This window comes from Etheostoma cragini, chromosome 6 (assembly GCF_013103735.1).
Source record: "Etheostoma cragini isolate CJK2018 chromosome 6, CSU_Ecrag_1.0, whole genome shotgun sequence".
Lineage (NCBI taxonomy): Eukaryota > Metazoa > Chordata > Actinopteri > Perciformes > Percidae > Etheostoma > Etheostoma cragini.
The window spans coordinates 14439360-14463750 of NC_048412.1; the positions used below are offsets into that span (position 1 = coordinate 14439360).

A 24391-nucleotide genomic window follows, 5' to 3' on the forward strand; every position below is an offset into this window, starting at 1 on the left:
ATGCTTCAGCAGGCATATGGGCGCGGTTTACATCATAGGTGTGTTAGGAAGCGGACGGTTTCAGGTATTTCAGCATTGCCAGATCGCGACGGTACAGGAAGACTCCATGACATTTGGATTTGACTTGAAAGACTTGCAAATACTTTTTCTACACACTGCAAATTCAGGATTCATAACTGTGTGACGCTCCGGGGAAGGTGAACTGATCCTGTTGGACTTAAGTTGGACTTCGGTTGGAGCGTGTTTTGGAAGATGCATTCCGCCAGATACGACGTAAGTTTGGTCAAATTATCCTTCGTATCAATGACAATGTCCGTTGTGTCAATGCCCCCTCAAAGATACACAGTTTTACTACACTAATAAAGTTAGTTTTCTTTGGGCAAACACCTGCTGTTGAGTTCACACGATTAGGCCTACGTACATTTTAAACCCTATTTTGGCTTTTGACGGCGTTTCTATATATGTAAGCTATATTGTCCTCAGTAACCTATGTTTCTGAGTCTGTCTCATCCTAGGATCAACGTTGGTAGGATGGAGTTGGAATCTTATGGAAGTTTGAATGAATGATTGATTTAACCAGTCTTGACGAGTGTTAAATGCTGCTTCTCCCTCTGGTGTGGTCGGTAGTCTGTGACTGGGAAGTTTTTTAATGTGGTGTTAGGCTGAGTGTGGTAAGTGAACCTTGTTATGAACAAAGGGAATTTTGTTTAACATTCAAACTGTTATCAAAAAGCACACACACTACCTGTGGAAAAGTTTGGGGTCACTTAATTTTCCATGTACCATTCCATTATAGAAAGTGTATCAGGTGATCTGAGTGGGTGGATGATATTTAATGCAATATCTACATTGTCCATTAGCAGCAACCATTCAATGTTCCAAAGGCACATCCTGTTTACTAATCTGATATCATTTAACCCTTGTATGGTAGTCGGGTCAAATTGACCCATTTTACATTTTTACAAGAAGAAAAATGGAACAAGTTACATTCTTTTCTACCTGAAAATCAATGGCCTTACCTTATTTTCTGTGATAAATATGTATTCCTGACTCAGTTCAGAAAAGAATTCTGGGCATGACCCCTTATGTTGTTTCCATAGTTGATTTTTAACATGAATTATAACCTTATGACAAAAAACGAATCCCACTTCCATTTTTAATTGTGTTCTAGTAGAGACTGACCGCATTCCCTAAACATATACTGAATGCTATGTCTCAAGTGTTTGAAATTGGGATTAAGACAATATTTGTTAATAGATTATGAAGTAAAATTATATTTCAGAATTGTTTTTAAAATCTCAATCTACGGGTCAGTTTGACCCGGGGGATACGAGAGGGTCCTGAAAGTGTTCAAGGGTTAGTAAAACTAACATTAGAAAATATTGCATTACTGCTGCCCTGGTTAAAAAAACAATGCATCTGATCTAAGATGGTATTCCGTCTACAATGGAGTGCAATGGAAATTTCTTAGTGATCCCAAATTTTTTGACCGCATGTAATTTCTAAGTAATTCTTGTTTTACAAAACCAATTCTTTACAAATTATAGTTATAAATTTCCGTCACAAAGTCAGTTTTGTAAACTGGAGGGCTTTTGTAATGCAATATGTGTAAAGGATGGTATTTTAAATAATAGTAATAGAATAAAAAAAAGGCAAAAAGCTTATTTTTCCTGACCTATAGGTCAAATTCACATGCATAATGTACTTATCCATACACTTCTTGTAACTACATAATTCAGTCTTGTTTGAGACAAATTAATTACCAGTAGAGGGTGTGGGCAGAAATTAGGTTCAGACAGATGAAGGTGAACTTCACTCTGCAAAGGGACTCACTAATGGTTACAAGGGATTTGGTCAGTGCTGCTGAAATTCACCAGCTCTCAGCCCCGTTTATTGGACAGCTAATGAGAAACAGTCCCCAAACCCTGGGGAAATACACACTGCAGTATACCAGTATGTGTACTGCTGAGAAAGTAAGCAAACAGTAAAAGGATTCCAGCAATATAGTTATTTCTTAATATAGTGGGACATTAACAAGGACTTCAAAACAGTAGCTTGTTCTCGAAAATATCTATATCCATGTGAGCCAGCTCCAAGTGGACAGGGGGCCCACGCTGTGATGTATTAGACACAAGGGAATTGCCAAGCATGTCCTTACTTGACCCCTTCCTTGCTTCTGTTGAGACATATCAAAACAAGAGCTGTTTTCCCTTTTTCACAACTATATCGTTTTTTTTTTTTAAAGGTGTGTGACATTTGTCAAGGAAATGATGAGCTGCATATTGGAATGAATTTAGATCCAGTAGATTGATTGCATTTTGTTACAAAAATTGTCAAAGGCAACATTTAATTTTATAAGGTTTTCATTCCACACGTCTGTCTTTTATATTCTGAAAGGTGGGAGAGATACTTGTTTTAAATGATGCAAGATGCATGAGTAAAACAGTTTCTTCCTTTGTTACTGGTTGATTACTCACAGACAATGAGGTTACTCTTAGACACTGGATCAAATGGGACTACTATGATAATTGTAGTCAGTCTGTTCTCTGTGTACGTGGTGGCTCAGCAGAGTCGTCTGTACACAATTTCTCAGGCAAGGACAAACTGCTTTTCTCTTGCATTCTCTTGCAAGCTCAATTGCGATTGCAATTCTCTTCTCAAGGGCAGCCCTTTTGAATTTGAGCAAGTGAAATCAATGCTGTGTAAACACCATGTCTCCTATTAATGATTCCACTGAGTGATACATTAAAATGTTGACAAAACTGGTGAGTTTAATAAATAATGAATTATCTTCAGTTATAAATGTGGTGTCACACGGGCTTTGTTTAAATTTAAGTCAGCGCTTTCCATCTTTTGCCACTGTGAGTCAGTCAATCATGCCAATAGGGTTGGGTACTGAAACGTTGTGCCAATATGGCACCAGTGCCGACGTTAGTACCGTACCGACGTTAGGACGGTAGTACCTTGACAAGGAAACAAAATGTTGGTGCTTAATTTTGGTGCCTGACTTTACACTACACTCGACAGCAGGTAACGTCAGCCTACCTTTAGCTAGCAGCTGGATTAAACAAGTTTAAAATGCTGACATCTAACGTTAAATAGTGTAAAGTGTGACTGTATTTCATAGTAGAGGACTCCAACACCAAGAGCAACAGTCTCCTCTGCAGCGCAGCAGTTGTTGGAATTAAACAACACAAATGGTGCATTCACTTAAAACAGGTGGCCTCGTGGTGCATTCAGAGTTATTGTAACATACCCCTATCTCATTTTGTGGTTGTTTCTGTCGTTCACAAACAATTTACTGCTGAAATAAGTTATTTTTATAAGGTGTACTTATTACATTATTATCAAATCTGTAATTTTTACCATATGGACTTAGCTTGGTTGAGGTGGTTCGGGCATCTGGTAAGGATGCCTCCAGGGCACCTCCCTAGGGAGGTGTTCCAGGCACACCTCCCTAGGGAGGCACCTCCCTAGGGAGGTGTTCCAGGCACATCCAGCTGGGAGGAGGCCACCTATATCTCCAACCTGGCCTGGGAACGCCTCGGGATCTCTCAGTCGGAGCCGGTTAATGTGGCTCGAGAAAGGGAAGTTTGGGCTCCCCTGCTGGAGCTGCTCCCCCTGCAATCTTTAATGTCGCAGACTGTTGTTTAGTAGCCTTCTTTTTTAGCTTTGTTAAATTACCGGTTCAGGCGCCTTTTAGGCACCAGCACAATTTTGAAACTATCGCTTAAGCCCTGGTATCTGGAAAAACTAGACTCAGAATATCCAGAACCTTAAAAGTAATCGAGTTTGCCCGGCCTCCTTGAGGCGAGATTATTTGCTTCTGTTGTTTACATTTTTAACTGGTGGTCTAGTTGCATTGTGGATACTGTCACGGATACTGTCGTGGATACTACCAGGTTCTGACAAGGGTGACTAATACATGAAATAAATAAGATTATTTACCTGGGAGTACTGCATCAATCTTATAATTATATATTTTTTTAAACCTATCCATTCTTTGTCTGACAATGTTATGGAGGTGCAATGGTACCGTGTTGCAGCCTCTAGTCCATGTAGAAGGCTAATGTATATAGATGGATGACAATAAACTCTTTTATCTAATAGTTTAGCCTTGAATTAGCTGCAGCCCTGAGCTGTTGGCTATGGTACAGAACTCTCACCAAATGAGACGTGCACATCTGCGTTTGCAACATAGCCAATAGGAACTCTCTCTCTGAAATTATCTGTGATTGGCCACAGTTTAATGTGACTTCTAGATTCACTTAGGCCTTAAAACAAAGCTAAGGAGACAATGCAGGAGTCTAGTTTTTTATGAGACCACTTGAATTACAATATGTTTAAAGGTTATTATGATTTCTTTTGGCCAGTTTTGCCAAAAATAAAGTAACTTCTCAGCTTCAAGAGTCGTTCCAAAAGACCAATTTGTTTGCAAACAAGCATCACAACTCTTGAGCTCTAACCCAGAGCTGAATGTTTGGTGTCTTACACTGTGTGACACTGTGAAACTGTAACTGCATTGTGGGACTTCTTTTTAACCCCTGGAAAATGTTCAGAATATGTCAAGAGTGTATGGCTGCAGACTGGACGGTGGAGCACCAAAAAATAGGCCTTGCTACGGTAACACAAATGCATAATGGAATTAAGTTCAATGGAAAACGAGATGGAACAGAAGTCAGTCTCCATGAACTCTTATAAATGTAAGTTGTTAGTTATACAGTAGTTGTTAGGTGCCTGGAATTATTTCACAGTCCCGATTACAGGCATCCATTGATTTAAATGTATACATAAAAAGAGTACCAGGCTGCACACAATTAATTGTTGTATATTGCTTCCATGCTGCATAGAAAATTATGAAAAGGGGTTATAGGATCATCTGGGGTGTTGTTGCCCCCCTAAGTTGGAGACAGGACTCGACTGACTGAAGTCCAAAGGCCTTTTTGTTAAACCAGCCATTTTGTTATGTCACAGTGGAGACAGCACAAAGTGTTACAGGTGTTGTAATCATTAAAGCTTTTAACATGAATGATTACTCGGATCTGTTCAAGTGTAAGTAAATCAAGAGGCTTCATGTGCATCGGGGAAGGCTCTTGGGAGTCTATAGCCACCCTAGGTCAACATAGGGGAACAGTCTGGGATATGAGCGGGCAAAGGTGAAAAAACAAAAAAAACGGTGGTTTTCTCACATGCAGATACAGAACTGACATAAAAACCAGTTTGACAGTAGGTACAATGTTTCTTTTACTGAAGTGTCAGTTATGTTACTTTTCTATTGAGACAAATCTGTCTGACAGTCAGTTTCCATGTGTAGAGAGAGTCAGTAGATTAGTATGCCTACTTCACTTTCTGTAGGGATTTAGGAAACGTACTAATGCCACATATTGCATGACTGATACAGAATATAAAATGACTTTGTTGGCGTCAATCATTTAGGTTTCAGTTTGTCTTTTCACTCTGCTCTTGGTTAATCTTTATAAGTTAAACATTCTTATGTCTTCCTCTATTCATGTGTGGCAACTGAGAACTGAAACAAAAATAATCCACATGACTAAAGTTATTTGGGCTCCATGCTTTGAGGTTTTTGCAGCCTTCTGTTCTAAAGCATTACATATTGATGTTTGATTTATTGAGCGTTGGAAATGAAGGTCAACTTGGCAGATGATTGGATCTGTGGCAGAAAATGTAGCTTGATCTGTTCCCTCAGTTAATGTAAAATAAAGTCTTGCATTTAGAACTTTACTTAAATATCCTACAGAGTAACACATACTTCAGTGTCAAAAGGACACAGTGAGAAATGGTCCCATTATTGATGCTTTAATCTGGTTGAACAATGTTTCAGTAGTTATCAAATTAATGTAATAACACATAAAATCAGTATACAGTAGGGTTGGGTACCTTTCACTTCTGAACCAATACTGGTCATGATACCTGAAATTCGGTTCCTGTTACCCAACGGCACTTTTTTCTGTACTTTCCTTCTTTAATTACAAACAAATCCGGTTGTAAAAATAACTCCAAACCTATTTACTTAGAGCATTATGTTATTTATTTAGAATATTTTACACTGATAGAAATTAAACCAAAATAAAATCTCTCCCTCCTCCCAAACCCGTCCCTATAACCTATTAAATTGAATACTTAATAATTTCTTACTTACTATAACTATTATTCTCATTTGTATATTGTTCTTCCTTGGCCTGCTTTATTTTCATTATGACTGTTTTTAATTGCTCTTTAAAGTTTCATATAAAGCGCTTGTTGCTGAAAGGGGCTGTAGAAAAAAAGTAGCCTTGCTTTACAACCATCAGTCAGTCAGCAGGACATAGAAACCACCGTTGTGTCAACAGCACTGCAACTGCTTTCGCCTCGCCATTTATATCATATTGTAGTAAAAGGTGTCTGCGTGGACTTAAAACTACTTTATCGGCATTGCCGTCACTTCAACAAAACTGCAGAGCTGACGTAGTTTGCTCCATCCGCACCACTGCGAGCGTGTGTGTCGGACTTCTGCTCTCTGTCAATATCACAGACTGTAAATATGAATGTACAATGCATCCGGTTTGGCGAAGGGCTGCAAATGCGGAAGTGCCTTAAACCTATCTGAATACCAGCAGGGGGAGACACATGTGGTTGCAAAAGGAGGTCGGTTTCTGCCGAAGTCTGTGAGAAACTGTCCCACTTCTCACTTGATTTATTACCTCAGTAAACATTTTCATTACGCAGAGTGTAAGCCGCTCATCCCTCTCGTCTAAAGTGTTCACATCTGCAACTACGGGGCCTGTGCCCATAACGCCAAACTCAACGCCTTATAGCATTTTTCCACAATACAATGGGTGACGTCACATATGTGCAATAAACAGTCTATGGTCAATATGCAGAGGACAGATTTTCTCCCAAAATCGGCACTGTTTGATTTTACGTGAACCAGTGAGTGAGAGAGAGAGAGAGAAAGAGGGAGAGAGAGAACTGGTCTTGAAAAAGAACACCATCGGAGCCTTACGTCTTAATTTTTAATAATTCACGGTCTACCGTATATTGCAGTAAAATAGGGACAGTTGTAACTCTGCTCCTTTTTTTCGTCTCACAGCAGTGGTAATTATTTTCCCACTAGCAAAACTGGTTAGACTTCTTAGAAATACACTATAGACACTGTCAAAACAAAATGTTTACCAGCACTTTTAATAGCTTTCTTCTGTCAAACATTGCCACTTGTATTTTGCATCATCATGTTGTGGCTTTTCTTCCGTCAGCGTTGAGAGACAGATCTTCCTGTACCACAGATACTTCCTGTTTCATAATGGCATAACACACTGAGCTGGTATTTAAAAAGAAAAGCTACACAGTTAAAACAAGGGATGATGTCTCATTCTAGGAGTGAAGAATGGGATGATGAAGAGCATGTAATGGTTTTATTAGGCTATGATCAGGATGACTGAGAGAGAGAGACCCTGGAGCACTTGCTGACCCCATCTCTAATGATTCTGCTCATTCTGGCCCATGATTGCTGTTAGAGATTCCAATTAGAAAGCATGTGTGGAAGCCCGAGCTGTGTAAGAATAGGCCTTAATTGCCATGAGTTATCATCTAGACTCATGTAATTGAGCCCCCGTCTTAAGGGGCAGCACATCTGACAAATTGATTTAATACCAAAGTGATTCTCCATTCCTAATGGTACTCGGGCTTCTTCACTCATGGGCTACCGGCACTGAATTCGTTGTGTGTTGATTACTAACCAGCCTGAAACCTTTTCTCTCAGTCCGCCCACTTGAGAGAGCTCAACAACCGACACATGCACACAGTATCGACAGACACATGCACAAACACAAACACAGCCTAAAGCAGCAAGCCCATAATCTCTACAAGGACTCCCTAAGTTATCATGAAATTTCTCAATGCCCGTATGTGTGTATGATGGTGTGAGTGTGGGAGTGTTGTCACACTTACCAAACAGGTTTTGCCAGTTGTGTTTGGTACTATATGCCTGGCTGCATGTTTGAACATGTCACATTGGGACGTAAGACGGTTCACATCATGTTTAAAAAAAAAAACATGTCATAGCAGTTTCAATATTGAAACGTAAAACTATTGTTTGTTTTACGCCATTCTGCAAATGCACTATTCCTCGAGTACAAACGCGACAGGTCAAAGATGTTTCCCTAACACAAGATTGATGCATGTATCTTCTTTTTGGGATTAGTGTGTTTCCACTGTTGTTTCTCTAATTTCCTTTGTAGAAAATCCCATCTGACTCTGGCAAACCATTATCCTACCATATAAAACAAATTAATATATTTGTGATCTATAGCTGCATGTATCCAAACTAATCTTTTGGAGGTTCACAACTAACTACTGTGCATTCTTTTTTTTTAATCAATGTTGAGAACGGCTTCTGGTGAGAAGAGTCAGAAGCTGAAATCCTTGTAGAATAAATTGGGTATCTTTTTGTCAGAGTTCTTTTTTTGTTGTCTTTTAATCTTCTGGTTTGGGTTAAAGCAGAGGTTAGTGCTACTGTAATTAGAACACCTCTCACACTTTTTCAGTGTAACCAAAGTAAATGTTACCAGCATCCTGAATACGGCTACATGATATTAGGAAAATATCTAATTGAGATTATTTTGGCTGATATTGCGATTGCGATATGATTCAGGAAATTGGAGGGGGATGATCATTTTTGTGTAATTATTCTCATTTTCATTGACAATATTTAAAAAAAGATTGAAGTTGTATTTTTTTGCAACGATCTGTACCAAACAAAGAATGTTTTCGTTGGTCTGTAGGATACCATTTGTAGGCCGGGATGTCTCTGCAGCACCACAACATTTTAATGTAGAATATTTTTGCCTGTAACAAATTTTGCACCCCCCTGCGATTTGGATATTGCACTAGTTCAAATTGTGATTTTGATAAAATTGTGATTAATTGGGCAGCCCTAATCCTGAACATGACCTACTTGCTGTATGTCCACTGACTGTGTTTTGCTCCTTTTCTGCATCAGGGCCGCAATGGCCGTCAAGAGCGGATTGACTTCTTAACCAGCAAAGAGAAGGTCTCATCAAAGCGGAAGGTCGCCATCCTGATCGGGGTCCTTGTGGCTCTTCTCATCCTTGCGGCCATTGCAGCTTTTCTCATTTGGCGGTTTGTCTGTGAGTATAATAGAAAGTTTTCCTCTTCTATATCATCCACGGTAGAGATTTGACGTACAGGAATACGTTTTTTTTTTTTATGTGTGGGTAAGTTAAAGATGAAGAAAATCCAAAGATGATGGAGATTTTTGTACATAAATCAAGGTATTTCTTAATAAAATTAAATGAGAAATTGTGAATATTTAGATTTCTAAAATTAGTTAATGCCAAGACAGCCATAGCATCAGAAACTGCATCACTCTCACTTGCTGTGAACACATCACTTTGAGTTAAGAGTGGCTTGTTTGGACTTTGTAATTTCCTATTAGTGTTGGCCTATTTGACAGCTCAGACTTTCTCCTTAAATAATGCAAAGGAGAAAAATGTCATGGCACAGCTTCCCTGTCATTTGCCCATACCGGGTCTGATAAAAAGGCCTCTGAAGTCTCCATAAACAACCTCTTGAGTCAACTGGCTGTTTTAATTGCTCTGAGAGCCAAACTGTGTGCCTGATGTGAGATCACACTGCACAACTTTAAAATGGTGATTTAGGGTCTGTAACCCTAAGTCTCCAATTTAATCAGAGGCAGCTGTCCTATATCATTTTGCTGATCAAACACTTACCTCTCATCTGCCTCCTCCAAGTTAAAGATGCTGATTCAGAAGCCACTTCAAGTAAGCAGCTCAGCCCATCAACACGGGTCTTCAGTGGGCATATACAGTTTGTTGGTGTACCGTATGACCAGGAGCTGGAGAATACTAATGGAAAAGAATTCGAGGAGTTGGCAGTCAACCTGGAAGCAATTGTGAGTTTGACACCCAAAGAAGATGACTTTCCTATTTTTGTTCCCTTTCTATCATCTACAATGTTTATTGTTAATTATTTTGAGCAGTGTTATGCTCAGTTCCCTTCTCTAATTGAGGATTAGTTGTTTGGCATTGTGGAAATGCCTTTTAAAAACGCCCCTACCATTGCACAGACACAGCTGAAGGCACAGTTACGTGGGTGGAATATGCGCTGTACATCCTCTTTGTAATTCCCTCCACAGCATCTCCTATTATTGGAGGCAGTGGAGATGTTTGTAGCGCTACTTAGGAGTGAATGATGATAGCAAAAAGAGAGAGAATTTGCTCAAATCCCATCAAGAGCACACTTTCTCGGGAAAAAAGCTACTGAAGCGAGGGTGTTGGATGAGGATTAGGGTAGAGCTGGAGTCTTAGATGACTAGATGATTGGGGGGAAAAGCTTCATGGTGTACTAGGTTTGCACTTTGATGCAATAACAAAAAGAACCACTTTAGAGGAATATCTTCAGATCTAGGTTACTGTTAACATGATTGATAGAACTTATGGACTATAGTTTTAAGTAAACTGCTGAGCTGAGGCAACTTTGAGATAGAGGCAACATGTTTAACCAACGTCACTTTTACACCACCTGCCTTTGGAGTCCTTAAATACCGTATCTTATCTGTGTGTCTTAAATTGGTTTTAGTAAAATAGAGATGGGTTCATATTTATTGTTGCTGACTTTAACTTTAGAAATGGCCATTTTGAAATTGGTGTTAATGTTTTATGATAACGGAACTCTTTGTCCTACAAACATCCCCTTTCCTCTTTCTCCATGTCACTTTGGGCTTTTATTACCAAATGATATCTGCTCATCCTTCAGCAGCTGGTTCTTTACCCTTTTTTCCACAACAAGCACTTGAGGTTAGATAATGCCTTACATGCGTAAAAAATGTTAGTGACCTGCATTTTAGCCCATAAAGTATGACTACAGCCTTGTCTGACACAGTTCGCAGCTCACCACTGCTGACGGCAAACCAGTTAATTGAGAATCCCATTGGTGTGTGCTTTTCATGGAAATCTGTTTTAATGTTAACATGCTAATTTGTACTTTTTTCTTTAGGCAGACAAGCAGAAATCTTGTACATGTTCTTTTCAGTAGCTTTCTTCTCAAAATACATCTTCTCTACACAGCTTAAGGAAAACTACAAGAAAGATCCACTCCTTGAAAAGTACTACACTAAGTCTCAGATCACTGCATTCAGGTACTGTGAAATAGAGAGCTCCTCTATTTTTTTTAATTTATTTTTTATACTGCTGAACAGAGAGTAAAAACTTAATGTAAAAAATAAATGTTATACTAAATCTTGTGTGAAGGTAAAGCTTTGTTGCATAACTGTCTGGAGGCATTTGAAGTCTCAATCAGTTCCAAGTTTAAAATCTGTTGCATTTCTTGGTTTAACCTAAATCAATTGGGGTTTTTCCATTGCAGGGTACCTACTTGATTTGCCTCTACTCTACTCACCTTTTTTGGGTTTTCCATTACGGTAAAAAGTCCCTGGTACCTGTTAGTACCTGGTACTTTTTTTTTTTTTTTAATACTACCTGACATGGCATGAAAACCTGCAGGCTACTGATTGGTCAGAGAGAATCGTCACTATTCAGTGCATCATCATTGCCAGCCGCAGATGGGGTGGGGGGGGAGGGGGTGTCGTGTGCAAACCCCCCGTGTTTAAATCGTTTAGCCAGAGTTTTATTTTTATTTTTTTTGCTGCCTTCAGCTTCTTTTGAAACTAATTTTGTCTTCTGCCTGTGGCAACAGCCACATGCCTAGAATAAAAAAAAAAAACACATCTTCGACATTCTGCGTCTTTGTCGCGTTACAACACCGTAGTTTCCTGCTATGATGACCAGCAACGGCTCGCCTCACGCATAAAGCGGTACTAATCTGCAATGGAAAAAGAAGGACGGGTCACTGTTGGCGAGTCGAGGAAGTACCATTAATGGAAAAGTTCCAAATGTTCGATGTTGTCTTGTGACCACACCAGTTATGTGTGTAGCATTGCACTGTAGTGGATTGGGAAGTTCTGTACTGACAGTTGCACTACATCCCAACAGCTCACAGAGCATTCAGCTACTGCTTTGAATTTTGTGATTTACAGTAATCCAAATCACCCGTATTCCACACATTTTTGCTTTTTCAGTGACAAGTGTTTATGCTCTCACTTCCAACCCTCCATCCATTTCTCTCTCACCTCTTCCTACACCAGTGAGGGTATGTTGGCCTTCTATTGGACCCAATTTGATATTCCAGTTGAAGATCTGGAGATCGTGCCCCAGTTCTCAGAGATGCGGGTGCTGAAGGTACTGGAGAATGGCATTAAGGAGCAGCGCAGCCTGGGGAACCACCTGTTTGTCAAGATCACTGATGTCACTGCCTCATGTAGGTACCACCAGGGCCAGGTGGGAGGGAGGGAGGGGTCACACCAAGGGGCAAAAAGATGGGACTACAACTGGCTCCAGATTATGACATTTAACAATCAGCAAAGATAAAGCTCTCTGGATACAGATATACTGTGAATGAGGTAATTGTCATTTCCTATTAGCAGTGGTATTTTCCTATTTTTATCATTGGTATGCTTTCTGTTTGTATTATAGGAGCTCACTCTGAGTTGTACTGATAAGATGATTACAGATAAGCCAGACCTCTCTGCTTGTGCTGCATCTAAGATTGCACATCGTGTGCTGTTTGGATCCTCTAATGATATCAACTGGGCTCTGGCCCGGCTTGAGACACACATTTTTCTTCCTTCTGTCCTCTCACCATTCACATTGCATTTGTCCACATCCTGGCTACTTGCCAATCTCTGGCCCTGTGACTCAGGGGTTTTTGGTCTTCTTAAAAAGAATTTCTGTGGTTATGATTTGATGTTGCTGTCTCAGATAGTTGGACAGAGATGTATGGGTTAGCTGCAGTATGGCATTGTGAGATTGAGCAGAAAGAGCAACACACCATCACCGGTTCTCTTTACCGCAGAAAATGTGCAACCCAAATATTTTAGGCTCATGCATCAAATCCTATCAACCACCCAACATTAGCGACCCATTCTTACCTTTCCTCACTTTTGACTGCTTCTTCTCTCTGTCTCCAGTAACAGATTCTCGCATGGTGAGGAACCCCAGAGACGGTGAGTACGGCATGTCCCGTTTCAATCACTCGCAGTTGTAATTTTCCAGCTGGCTAGATGCTCAGCCTCCTGCCAGTCTGTAACGAATTGCTGGCCTGACCCCTACTGTACATGTGCTGCTCTAGTCAGAGATCGAGAACCCTGTATCAGGCCGGAGCGAGTCAGTCGCTATGCACTATTGTCTTTTCATTATCCTTTATTGTTTCACTGTTGTATGGGCTTAATGTTTAATTGTGGCTCCCTTGAGTGCAAAAGAAATTCCCTTCGGGGTAATAAAGGTCTCATTTATTCATGCACAACACTTCTTTTTGACACTGTCTGCTGATTTATTAACTTGAGATGATTAGACTGCATTACATTGGTTTAGCAAAGTAGCTGTACTATCTGGACGTGAATCTGTCTTTGCATACATCTATGACAGAAAGGATGGCAGAACTTGTGAATAAATAATTTTCAACTGTATAATTTGTAGTGCAAAGTCATTGCTATGCATAATTTAAAAAATAAGGATTGCATGAAAAACAGAAAAAATATAATTTTCCTTGGAAAAAAACGTTCCAAGGAAGAAAAAAACAAAAAACTTTTCTGTCAATGTTTTTTAAGAAAACAAGTTAGTATAAATGTGCAGGATACAAAACACAATGATAATCACTGTATGATCCCCAATATTCCTATTTTCAGATGACTGTTTCTACCGTCTGGAGGCTGATGAAACGGAAAAAAAATTTATGTCACCAGGGTACCCCACAGGGTACCCCACCAAGTCCCGTTGTCAGTGGCAAATCCGAGCTGCAGAGGACAGCGTCATATTGGTCTCTTTCCCTTTTTTCCACATCGAGGATGACTGCAATCATGACTTTGTCTCCATCTATGACTCTTTGAGTCCAGATGACTCTCAGGCCATCACAATGTAAGTCGGAGTCTTTTTAAAAGAAACATTTGGTTCATGGTAAAAGATCATTCTGGTGCTTTTTAAAAGTAAAATCTCTTTGGATCAGGTTTCATCATAGTATTTACTCGCAGAAGCATATGCAATGCAGTATTCCGTGCGCTGCACGATATTAGTAAAAATTGCCGTAGATAGATGCGTTGAATATCATAACGACATTGCTTTCAGTCTTCTTCTAAAATACAACAAATTGCTTGTTGAATTTAAACCAATTAAAGGAATCATTTATTTCTTTTATTGAACAAATTGAACATAAAAGGCACCACTTAAAAAAGAATGAGTTACATTTTAATTTGCAGTTTTCTACTAATATTTTCTTTCAACTAACAAAACATCTCGTAGTGTCTATTGCTATATGTTGCAGCCTTTTCGCGATATATATATATATATATATATTTCTCTAGTGGATATTGCGATGAATATAAGAAATAAATAAGATATTGAGCAGCCGTAATGAGGTATATTTCCATTGCGGTATGGCCTCTCCCCTGAGAGGAAGAGAAAACCAGTACATTTTTAAAGTTTTTGCTCCCTCAGTACATCAAATTGTGAGACAAATCATATTCTCATTTTGCCTTAAACCTTGTTAGCAGGGTTTGTTTGATAGGGCTCAACCAACATTTGTCTCTTTTATTTAGCCTTGAGGATCAGAGAGTGGAAATATAGTTGTGCATGATTCCCAGAGGACAGCCACTAGGAATCACTTGACTGAAATGTTGCAGAGGGATTTAGGAGTAAAAGCTCTTTTGATGTGGGTGGAAAACATGTTTCACTTCATTCCTTTCACTGGATTTCTGATTACAACTTTTTATTTTATTTATTTTTTGGCCCTGAAGCCTTTACCACGGCATGTCTCATTTTATTGTTAACTTTTGAGACCTCAGTGAGATGGAGTTGGCTCAAAAAGACCTCTGCTTTCAAATCTGTTAAGGTTGCCAACCTGAATCCTGCTACACCACTGTGTGTAATTGCACTTTGTCTATGGGGGAGGGCTATGATTCTGAAAGTAAAGGCTCCTGAATGCAACATCATTTGTAGCTGCAGGCAATTTCCAACTCAGAAACTATTGCCCAACAAATACGCCTTACCAAGTGATGCATAACATTTTTATAAAGCTATTGAGCGATCAACTTTATCCAAGGTGACATGGTGTTTATGAGAGCCATAATATAATACTGTATAATGACATTATTCTACTAGAGGTAGATGTATTGCTGCTCTTGCAATGTCATTCACACCTCCACTGCTCTGCCGCTAGCAATGCTGAAACTTTTTGCTTATGTACCTAATGTTTGATTTTGAAACTCTAAGCAATTTCTATCTAGTGCTGGCACATCTCTCCTTATTCATCTCTTACTCTACCCCTCTCTACTTATCTATTGATTTCTTTTCAAATATCTTTTTTCTGTTAAGCATTTTAAACTTGTTTTGCCAAATCGATGTTTTTAGTGCTTTCGACTAAAAGGAATTACAGATGTATAATTTTTCACATCTTAAGAAAGAGCAAAACTCCAGTCAGTAAATGCATCAGGCGTTCAGCTCACGCTTTCTGGTTGTGTTTACTACAATTTATGGCAAACACCTCTTTGTGATTCTGTAATCGTACCTGGTTTGTGTACCATTTTGCTTGACTGCTCACCCTTCTCTCACAGAAAGTGTGGGCAGAGGCCCCCCTCCAACCCTCTGGCAGTGGTGTCATCCGGCAACATCATGCTGATTAATTTGATAACTGACTCGGATATCCATAGGGCCGGATTCCAGGCCGTGTACAGCACCAAACTCCGGTCCAACGGTAATTAAGACATTTTCAGCACTTACCATCAGCTGCATTCTGTACTTCATCTACAAGAATATACCTCAATTTGTTTAGTTCTGTTAATACTTAAACCATTTGTGTTATGCTCAAATGTAAATATATGACTTGTTTTGCTTTCAGTTAGAACCTGTGGTGGCATTCTTTCTGAAAATCAAGGAGTCTTTACCTCTCCACTTTACCCCAGCTTCTATCCTCCTACAGTGGACTGCAATTGGACCATCAAGGTTTGCAACACTCTGCTCCTTACGCTTGTCCCCTCCTCTACCTGAAACCCCTTCTCCTCCTCCTCCTCCTTCTCCTCCTCCTCCTCCTCCTCCATCCTTAGCCTGCCATGAGAGGAATGCTGAGACAGCACTATAGAAGCCAAGCTGTTCAGTACCTCTTCTATCTTCATCTGTCAGACTGCTGTTGCTGCCGCAGCTCTGGCTAAGCCACGGTGTGTGTGTGTGTGTGTGTGTGTGTGAGTGTGTGAGTGTGTGTGTGTGTGTGTGCTATGCGTGCTTGCGCACATACACCCATTGCCTGGTTGGTTGCAAACTTGTCTGCTTGCATTTACACTGCATAGAGATATGTCTTTGTGTGTATGTGGAGGAGGGACATGCATGCCAAATAAGGTTGTTAGTACCAATCAGTTTTCCTCTGTGCTGTAGGTCCCTGCTGGGAACAAGGTGCGGGTGAAGTTCACCATGTTCCGCATTAAAGAGCCCAGGGTGGACACCCGTGATTGTCACAAAGACTATGTGGAGGTTATGGACAACAAGTAAGACTTCAGCTATTTAAAGAACGCTAAATGATACTCTGTATACCATCTGTAGAAAACATCTGTCACCGTTAACAGAACAACTTTGTGTTATTCTGACTGCTCTCGTTTCTCGCCCCCTTAGACATTGTTGTAGTAATGGTGCCCTTTTACTCTTATCTTAGCATTTACTTTAGTGAGACCATTGTCATCATACCCGCTGGTAATAAAAAAATTAAACCCAAGTTGTAAGAAACCTGAATGTTCCTTTAAACATTGGTCTTGTGTCCCAGGTATTGCGGAGAAATTTCATCTTTGGCTCTGACCAGCGAGACCAACACCCTCATGGTGAGCTTCCACTCCGATGAGTCCTACACTGACAAAGGCTTCAGTGCCGAGTACAGCGCTTACGATCCTGCAAACCGTAAGTTTAAAGTCTTGTCTCGCACCCACACTTGGCAAGATGGGTGAAACGTTGCAACGTGACACTGACACTCGTAGCCTGCCATTACAGAGCGAGATAGGGGGAGTAACCATGTAGTCTGAGAGACCACGAGACAGTAGCTGACTGACAGTCAAAGGAGCTGTTTAGTGATAGTGGCTTAGAAACTGCAGCATTGAAACTGAAGCGCTAGACTAATCACCAGAGAGCTTGTTTATTGGGGCCATTTTATTTGCCACTGTCAGTCAGGAGCACGCCACCCTGCGCTCTTTATGTTGTCTCCCAGTTTGACTGAAATGGATTTCTAATTGCTCTGATCAACAGGGACAAGCATTGGCAACATGATGGATGTTGCGAGCATACACTGTCACTCCCTCTCGCTCAATTTGTCATCATCGTCTTTCTCTCCTTTTCTCCCTGCTCCCTCCCTCTTTTCTCTGTTTTTGTGAGCAGCTTGCCCCAACAAGTTTACCTGCGCCTCTAGCATCTGCATCGCAAAAGAACTGAAGTGTGATGGCTGGAACGACTGCGGTGATATGAGCGACGAGATGAAGTGCGGTGAGTTCCCCCTTGCCCCAACCACACTTTTTCTGTTTATCCTACTCTCCTATTTCTTATCCTGTTTTCTATATTCTCCACTCTTAGCCCCTAAAGGTATAGTTCCAAACATTAAGCCCATACTGCAGGAAGACTCATTAAGTCATTGACATCTCCACAGTGGTTGGATAGATAGATAGATAGATAGATAGGTAGGTAGGTAGGTGTGTGTGTGTGTGTGTGTGTGTGTGTGTGTGTGTGTGTGTGTGTGTGTGTGTGTGTGTGTATATATACACACACACACACACACACACTGCATTTGGAATATCCTATCCCGTTACTTAATTAAAAATGCGAGCTGTAGAGGTAGCCCTTTTTCAAACTCTTACAATGTACAATAATGACAGTATGTGCTAAGCTAACTGGCTGCTGCCTGTATCCTACAAACATGAAAGGGTTATCTATCTTCTCATTAAATTCTTGGAAAGAAATAAAAATGTCTTTACGGCTCTAGCTGTTACCTTTTTCAAATTATCTTTACCTACTGGTGTAAGGTGTGTGATTTGTGTTGGTGAACATGCCCTTTTTCAATCACTCTTATAAGCATCTTCCTTTGTTGCACTAATACTTGGCATTTCTATTACCTCAGAGTGCGGGAAGGATCAGTTTGCTTGTGACAATGGCCTGTGCAAACCCAAACTCTGGGTGTGCGATCGCGTCAATGACTGTGGAGACGGGAGCGATGAGAAAAGTTGCAGTAAGTATTTTTAAAGCATTCAAACCCTATATAATGCTATGCTAATTGTGTTAACATTAAAGGCACACCACTGCTAATGCTCTGGTCACTGACTCCTGGGCTGTGTGCCGTCATTACTTTATCGGTAATGGAGTTTGTTTGATGCCTTGAAGCTCAATTTGCTCAGCATCCCTCCGGACGGTTAATCATGTGTAATACACACAAGAAGAATGGAGGCTGATGCTAATATCCACATGTCTTCACATCTATTGTCCTCCTGAAACCTATTGGGATGTCTTGTGCTTTTATTCAAGTTTTCATCTTTATTTTATAATGATTTCCTCTTCACTATGTTTCATTGCCTCTAGGTTGTGATGTGGGCGAGTGGCGCTGTGGTAACGGGGTTTGTATGCCTCAGGAAGTTGTGTGCGACAAGAAACAGGACTGTGAAGATGGAAGCGACGAGGCCTCTTGTGAAGGCGGTAAGTGGCAGCACTTATTTGTTTTCCCAGCCAGTCACACATTTAAAAAAAGTCCCACCGGAGCGATTTTAATGTTACACAATTACAAACTATTAGGTGATTAACCTTTGTCAGTAAAGCTTTAGAATTCTACAACCCTGCTACGCTGAAGACTTCATTCTTAATTCAAAAGTATTTTTCACTATTCTCTTTTAGCTCCTTCTCTTATTTCCTCCACACACACACACACACACACACACACACAGGGCTCTCTTGCATTTCACTTCTGTGAATAAAGGGGGATATTAAACCTAAACCCCAATCAATGCCCCCATTCATTGCAATGTGCTCCTTAAACACGAGGCATTGTGCATTCAAGCCTCACTTAGATTGCATAGTGTTACTATTACTTAGCAATGCTCTAACGCTTGGCTGAAATAGCTATGTGTTTTGATTTTGGGACCTGTCTCCACCTCACTTTAGAGGTGGGCCAATGCTCTGACTACAGCTTCAAGTGTGGGAACAACCAATGTGTCAACAAGGTGAATGCCGAATGTGACCGTGTCAGCGACTGCTCTGATAACTCTGACGAGGCCAACTGCGGTAAGAATTGTTTTAATCTCTTTCCACCTTGGAAAATGTAGCATTTTACTTTTCTTTTTTTTTTTTTTTTTTACAATTTGTTAAACAGCTGAAAGTGGATCTAATCTCTTCAGTGTCATTCAAACTCGATTATAGAAGAGCTGGGTTGAGCTGCGTATTAGGGCTGTCTGTTAGAAAAGAGCCCCAGGCCTTGACTGCTTTATTTATTTCATTTGTCTTTGAAAGCAGTGCTTGTCATCTCTGAAGATTTTGTTTTTTCCTCCATTTAAGCCTCAGGATGTGTCTGTGTTTTTTTTCAGTTTTTTTGATCAGCTAATATGCCAGTGTGCCTTATTAGGATTCCAAAGAGTTGTAGTAGGATTCACAGCAAAGGCCTGCATCATGATAGCTTCCAGTCAACTTAATTTCATTTTCAGATTTTTTCCCTCTGATCACAAATGCCAGTCTCACCTAGTATTTTGCACTCACCGTTCAATGCCTCTCCTCTCTAATTATATTCTCTGTTAAATGTCAGCTTGTGGCACCAGGCCCTATAAGCTGAACCGCATCGTAGGAGGGCAGAACGCTGAGTTGGGGGAGTGGCCCTGGCAGGTCAGCCTTCACTTCCTGACCAATGGGCATGTTTGCGGGGCCTCCATCATATCTAACAAGTGGATCCTTTCGGCTTCCCACTGCTTTGTCACCAGCAGCGCAGAGTGAGTTTCAGTCAAACGGTTCACCTCAGGTGAATTTGCCTTAGAAAAGAGGTGTGCAAAAGCACTTTTGAATCGATTACATCTCATTATGCAATAAGCTCAGACATATTCTTCAGGAAAAAAGCACATCGGAGGACCATTTATATACAAATTGCAAAGTCTGAAAATTAGCCCCTGATGATGCAGTTAATTTGGAAAAACCTTGAAGGGAGGGGGCTAAACTTACATTTCTTCTATGAAAGCATGGAGCTGTATTCATCAGAGTGCCCTGTAGGTGGAGCACTAACCATGCTGTTCGACCTGAGCCACCTCTGTTGTTTTTGAGAGAAAAATGTGTTCATTTTCAAAGATTCACATTTGATATTTGCTATACAAAGATTATATTTAATTTGCAAGCATTTTATCAGATTACTTTATATAGAAGCCACAACACTTTTCATATATGTCTTCTATCACAATAAGTAGTATATTTGCATATTTTTGTACAGGAGACAATATAATGAACATTGAATGCAATCCAGTACAATAATGTAACCAAATACCTTTTGTTGCTTATAATTAGTTGGGCAATATGGAGTAAATCAAAAATCACAATACTTTTGACCAAATACATCAGTGTCCATATTGCCACAATATTGTAGGGTTATGACTAATGGTGCTTCCACGACAAATGTACAAAATTAGATTTTAGATATTATCACCAAAAATGGATATAATGACAAAGTGGGTAAAGGCAAATTACAGAACAATCTGGTAAATTCAGATAAGTACATCACTTTACTTTATTGTAACTTGTAAAACCAGGAAAAGACGAAGCTTGTGTCACATCATGATATCAACAATTTAAAACAATATCTAGTCTCATGTATTGAGGTTGATATAATATTGATATATTGCCTAGCCCTACGTATAATGTTTAGGTCTCGCTGAGACTGTTAGAGAGGATGCTGTATTGCTATATGTTGGAAGGTGTCTCAACAGAAACTGTAACCTTACAGTAGCATATGTTGCAGGACTGTTTTGTGGGCTTGTATTGCATTGCACACATGATTATAATGTTAGCTATAGGTTCACCGATCCTGGCTCGCACGTGTACAGAAACATAACCTTTGCCCTACGATGCTACCACAGGAACCTCGTTGCATCCAACTGGCAAACCTACAGTGGCATGCAGGACCAGTACAAGCGGGATGGAGTGCAGCTCCGATTTGTGAAGAGGATCATCCCACACCCAAATTACAATCAGATGACCTTTGACTATGACATTGCACTGCTGGAACTCAAGGAGCCGCTGGAATTCACCAACACCATTCAACCCATCTGCCTACCCACTTCCTCCCACATCTTCCCTGCAGGCATGTCCTGCTGGGTCACAGGCTGGGGCGCGCTCCGAGAAGGAGGTATTATGCAGAAATTGGTGATTCTGGGTAGAAGTATTGTCATTTGTTTTTCGCTGTAACTGATATACTAATTTTGAATATTTATACTGTTATTCCTCAATAATGTGTGACCCAATCTACAGTTGTGTTTTTCTTTTTTGCATATCCAACTCTCATCAAGATTAAGACATCCTACTCCTCCCCCATCCTTCTCACAATAAGCTATTCATCTCTGTCCTTCTTCTTCATTCCCTGCCTGCTTCCTTCGTCTTCCCTTCATCTCCTTCTCATTTCATCCTTTAGCCTTCCTTTCCTTTAATGCCCCTCCCATTTCTTTATCTTTCCCATCGTGACATACTTCTTTACCGCTCAACTCTCCCTCTCATCTTTTTTTCTAATCTGCTGTATTCCATTAAGCCTTCTTCCATATCCATATATCAAGACAGACGTCGGCTCTCCCGGGATGCCTCTTAAACCTTCATTAGCTAACACTAATCCAGCCCATTAACACCTTTGATGTTAGTGGTGAACACAGAGGTCATGTGACCCCTTTGTCCTGCTCTTGCAGGTTCAAAGTCACAGCTGCTGCAGAAAGCATCGGTGAAAATCATCAACGACACGGTGTGCGATGTGGTCACAGAGGGCCAACTCACCTCCAGGATGCTCTGCAGTGGATTCTTGGCTGGAGGAGTTGACGCATGCCAGGTACGACCGAGCAACATGTTATCTAGAACAGTATAAGGACAAAGGGATGATAAAGATAATGCAGAAATAATTAGCATGCTCTCACATCAAAACCCAATCTAATAATCACTCTTCCTTCACCGTGGTCCCCAGGGAGACTCCGGAGGCCCCCTAGTATGTTTTGAGGAGAGTGGTAAGTGGTTCCAGGCCGGCATCGTAAGCTGGGGTGAGGGCTGCGCCCGTCGGAACAAGCCTGGTGTCTACACACGCGTCACCAAGCTAGTAGACTGGATCAGGAAGGAGACAGGGATTTGATGATGTCGGCAGGAACAGAGAGAGATGGAGAATGTGGTCCAACATCATAGTGCTAAAGGTAATGGAGACAGAACATTTGAGTCGGATTTGGGACAAGTCTCTCCGAAATGTATTAATATAGCAGCAGACTGAGGATATTGCTGCACGGACCCAACTGCTCACATGAGTGACTTAAAGCACTTTATACGGTTGCCAACCCCCATTTTACCACTCCCACTCATTCTCTCTCTCTCACACACACACACACATACACACACACACACACACACACACACACACACACACACACACAGTCACACAGTCCACTCAAACTCATATTTTGTATAGTTTAAGTAAATAGTATAAGGCATAAATCAGCACAATGTCTTTTACCTAGCCATCAATAATGTTTTACTGGTGAATAAACCTTGAGTGCAAATGATGAAATATGCAAATTCTGGGAATTAGTTGTCCAAGATAACTTTTTAATCTGAACATTTTACACATTTGATAGTGTACAAGTAGGTAGTGCTTTTAAGCGTTAGTGTTGTGTATTTCTAAACTGGTGATAGGCCTTCATCCTCTTTGGGTGCAGTCAATGTTTCACTTTGCCAGTGGGCTCATACTTTATATAGCTATGAATTTGGGATTGTGTTTATCAAAGTATCTTAAAGGACCATAACTCTTGTTTTAGCCTATTTGCTACAAAACACTAATACATTACTGACGATTATTTGCCAAAGCATAGCATAGGTTTTTAGATTGATTATTTAGTTTCATCTGCCACACAGCCATTAGTCTCAGTTTTTATCAGAAAAGTATAAGCATTAACCGGTGATAACATAAGTTAAGAGAAAAAAAAAAGTATCAACATGTTACTCAAATCCATGCAGGGGCATTTTCATGTGATACTAAAAATAATTGAAAGCAGAAGTGTATAAAATGCAAAAATCAATCTAAAAGCCCATATCAGTGATGTTAAGTATACCCGATTTGTAGTCAGTGGGCTAAAACGGATAAAAAGTCCAGAATGTAAAGACTGGTGTGATGCTAAAGTTGTTTTAAGTTGTTTTTGATCTGGGAAGGGGTCCTAGATTAGTATTTATATTACAGATGCTTACTGGCCTTGTCTGGTCTGTGAATGAATTGTTTGCCAAAAAGTGATATTAAAAAAAAACGGGGGGGGGGGGGGGGATCAGAGGATGACTATTACATTGAGTTGGCTTTTGCACAGGTCTCAAGTTAAGCTCAGGGTTTTTAAGGCCGTCACTCACACAACTGAGACCTTAGATAAACCAATGGGTTTTCATCAGTTTGCCAAAGCAACGCAATGAGTTTCTATCTCTGCGAGTTTTCTCTCTTTTCTCACGACCAACTCAGTCAACTTTTAAATTTTAAGATTTGACTGGATGGTTTCTTTTAGTCTACTTGCCTTCATCTCTGACTTATCTTGGGAATATTGTATCCTGGATAAGCAAATCAAAGATTTGCATAAGTATTATTTATTGGAGGGGAAAGAATTAAGAAGAAAAATGTGTTGAGGATATCACTGAGGACCTCTTTCAATAATTCCATAGAGCCTTACAGTGAAACTATGCAAGCGTAAATGTATTTTTTTTAAAGTAGGGAGAAGCCACAACTTAGATGGGTTCATGAGCATTGTACAGTGTGATTTGGAATATCAACATACTTTATAACCTTTCTTTGTTTGTGTATGTTCACTTTTTTTGTATGAAAGAGTCGTAGTAATAAACATCTTTTATCCGATTCCTCAGCACCTAATTGCATTATTTGTACTATTTGTCTTTGACAAGGTCTCGTTTTGTATTATGTTGTGCATAATAAATGCATGTCTTGGGAGACCTTGTCCCTTCTCACGGTGGAATTGTAATGAGCATGTACCTCTCCTCCCCGTCGTGAGCAGCGTGCCTACCTGAGGAACAGAGGTGACAAGACA

The 24391-nt window shown here is 40.3% G+C and overlaps 1 protein-coding gene across 2 annotated transcripts; it reads left to right on the forward strand.

The window, feature by feature from the left end:
• zmp:0000001114 (suppressor of tumorigenicity 14 protein homolog) lies at positions 1-24294 on the forward strand. Of its 2 annotated transcripts, none has more exons than XM_034875384.1 (19): positions 1-273; positions 8999-9146; positions 9771-9931; positions 11106-11176; positions 12182-12354; positions 13064-13104; positions 13783-14009; positions 15701-15840; positions 15985-16088; positions 16515-16624; positions 16897-17027; positions 17499-17603; positions 18232-18339; positions 18687-18800; positions 19263-19382; positions 19897-20077; positions 21209-21477; positions 22025-22161; positions 22294-24294. In XM_034875384.1, exons 1-19 carry the CDS (start codon positions 253-255, stop codon positions 22453-22455), a joined length of 2523 nt encoding a protein of 840 aa, XP_034731275.1. In that variant the 5' UTR covers positions 1-252; the 3' UTR covers positions 22456-24294. The 2 variants fall into 2 exon arrangements, with proteins under 2 accessions (XP_034731275.1, XP_034731276.1); XM_034875385.1 differs by having other exon boundaries at positions 13064-13099; positions 13781-14009.
• Positions 24295-24391: the final 97 nt, after the last annotated feature.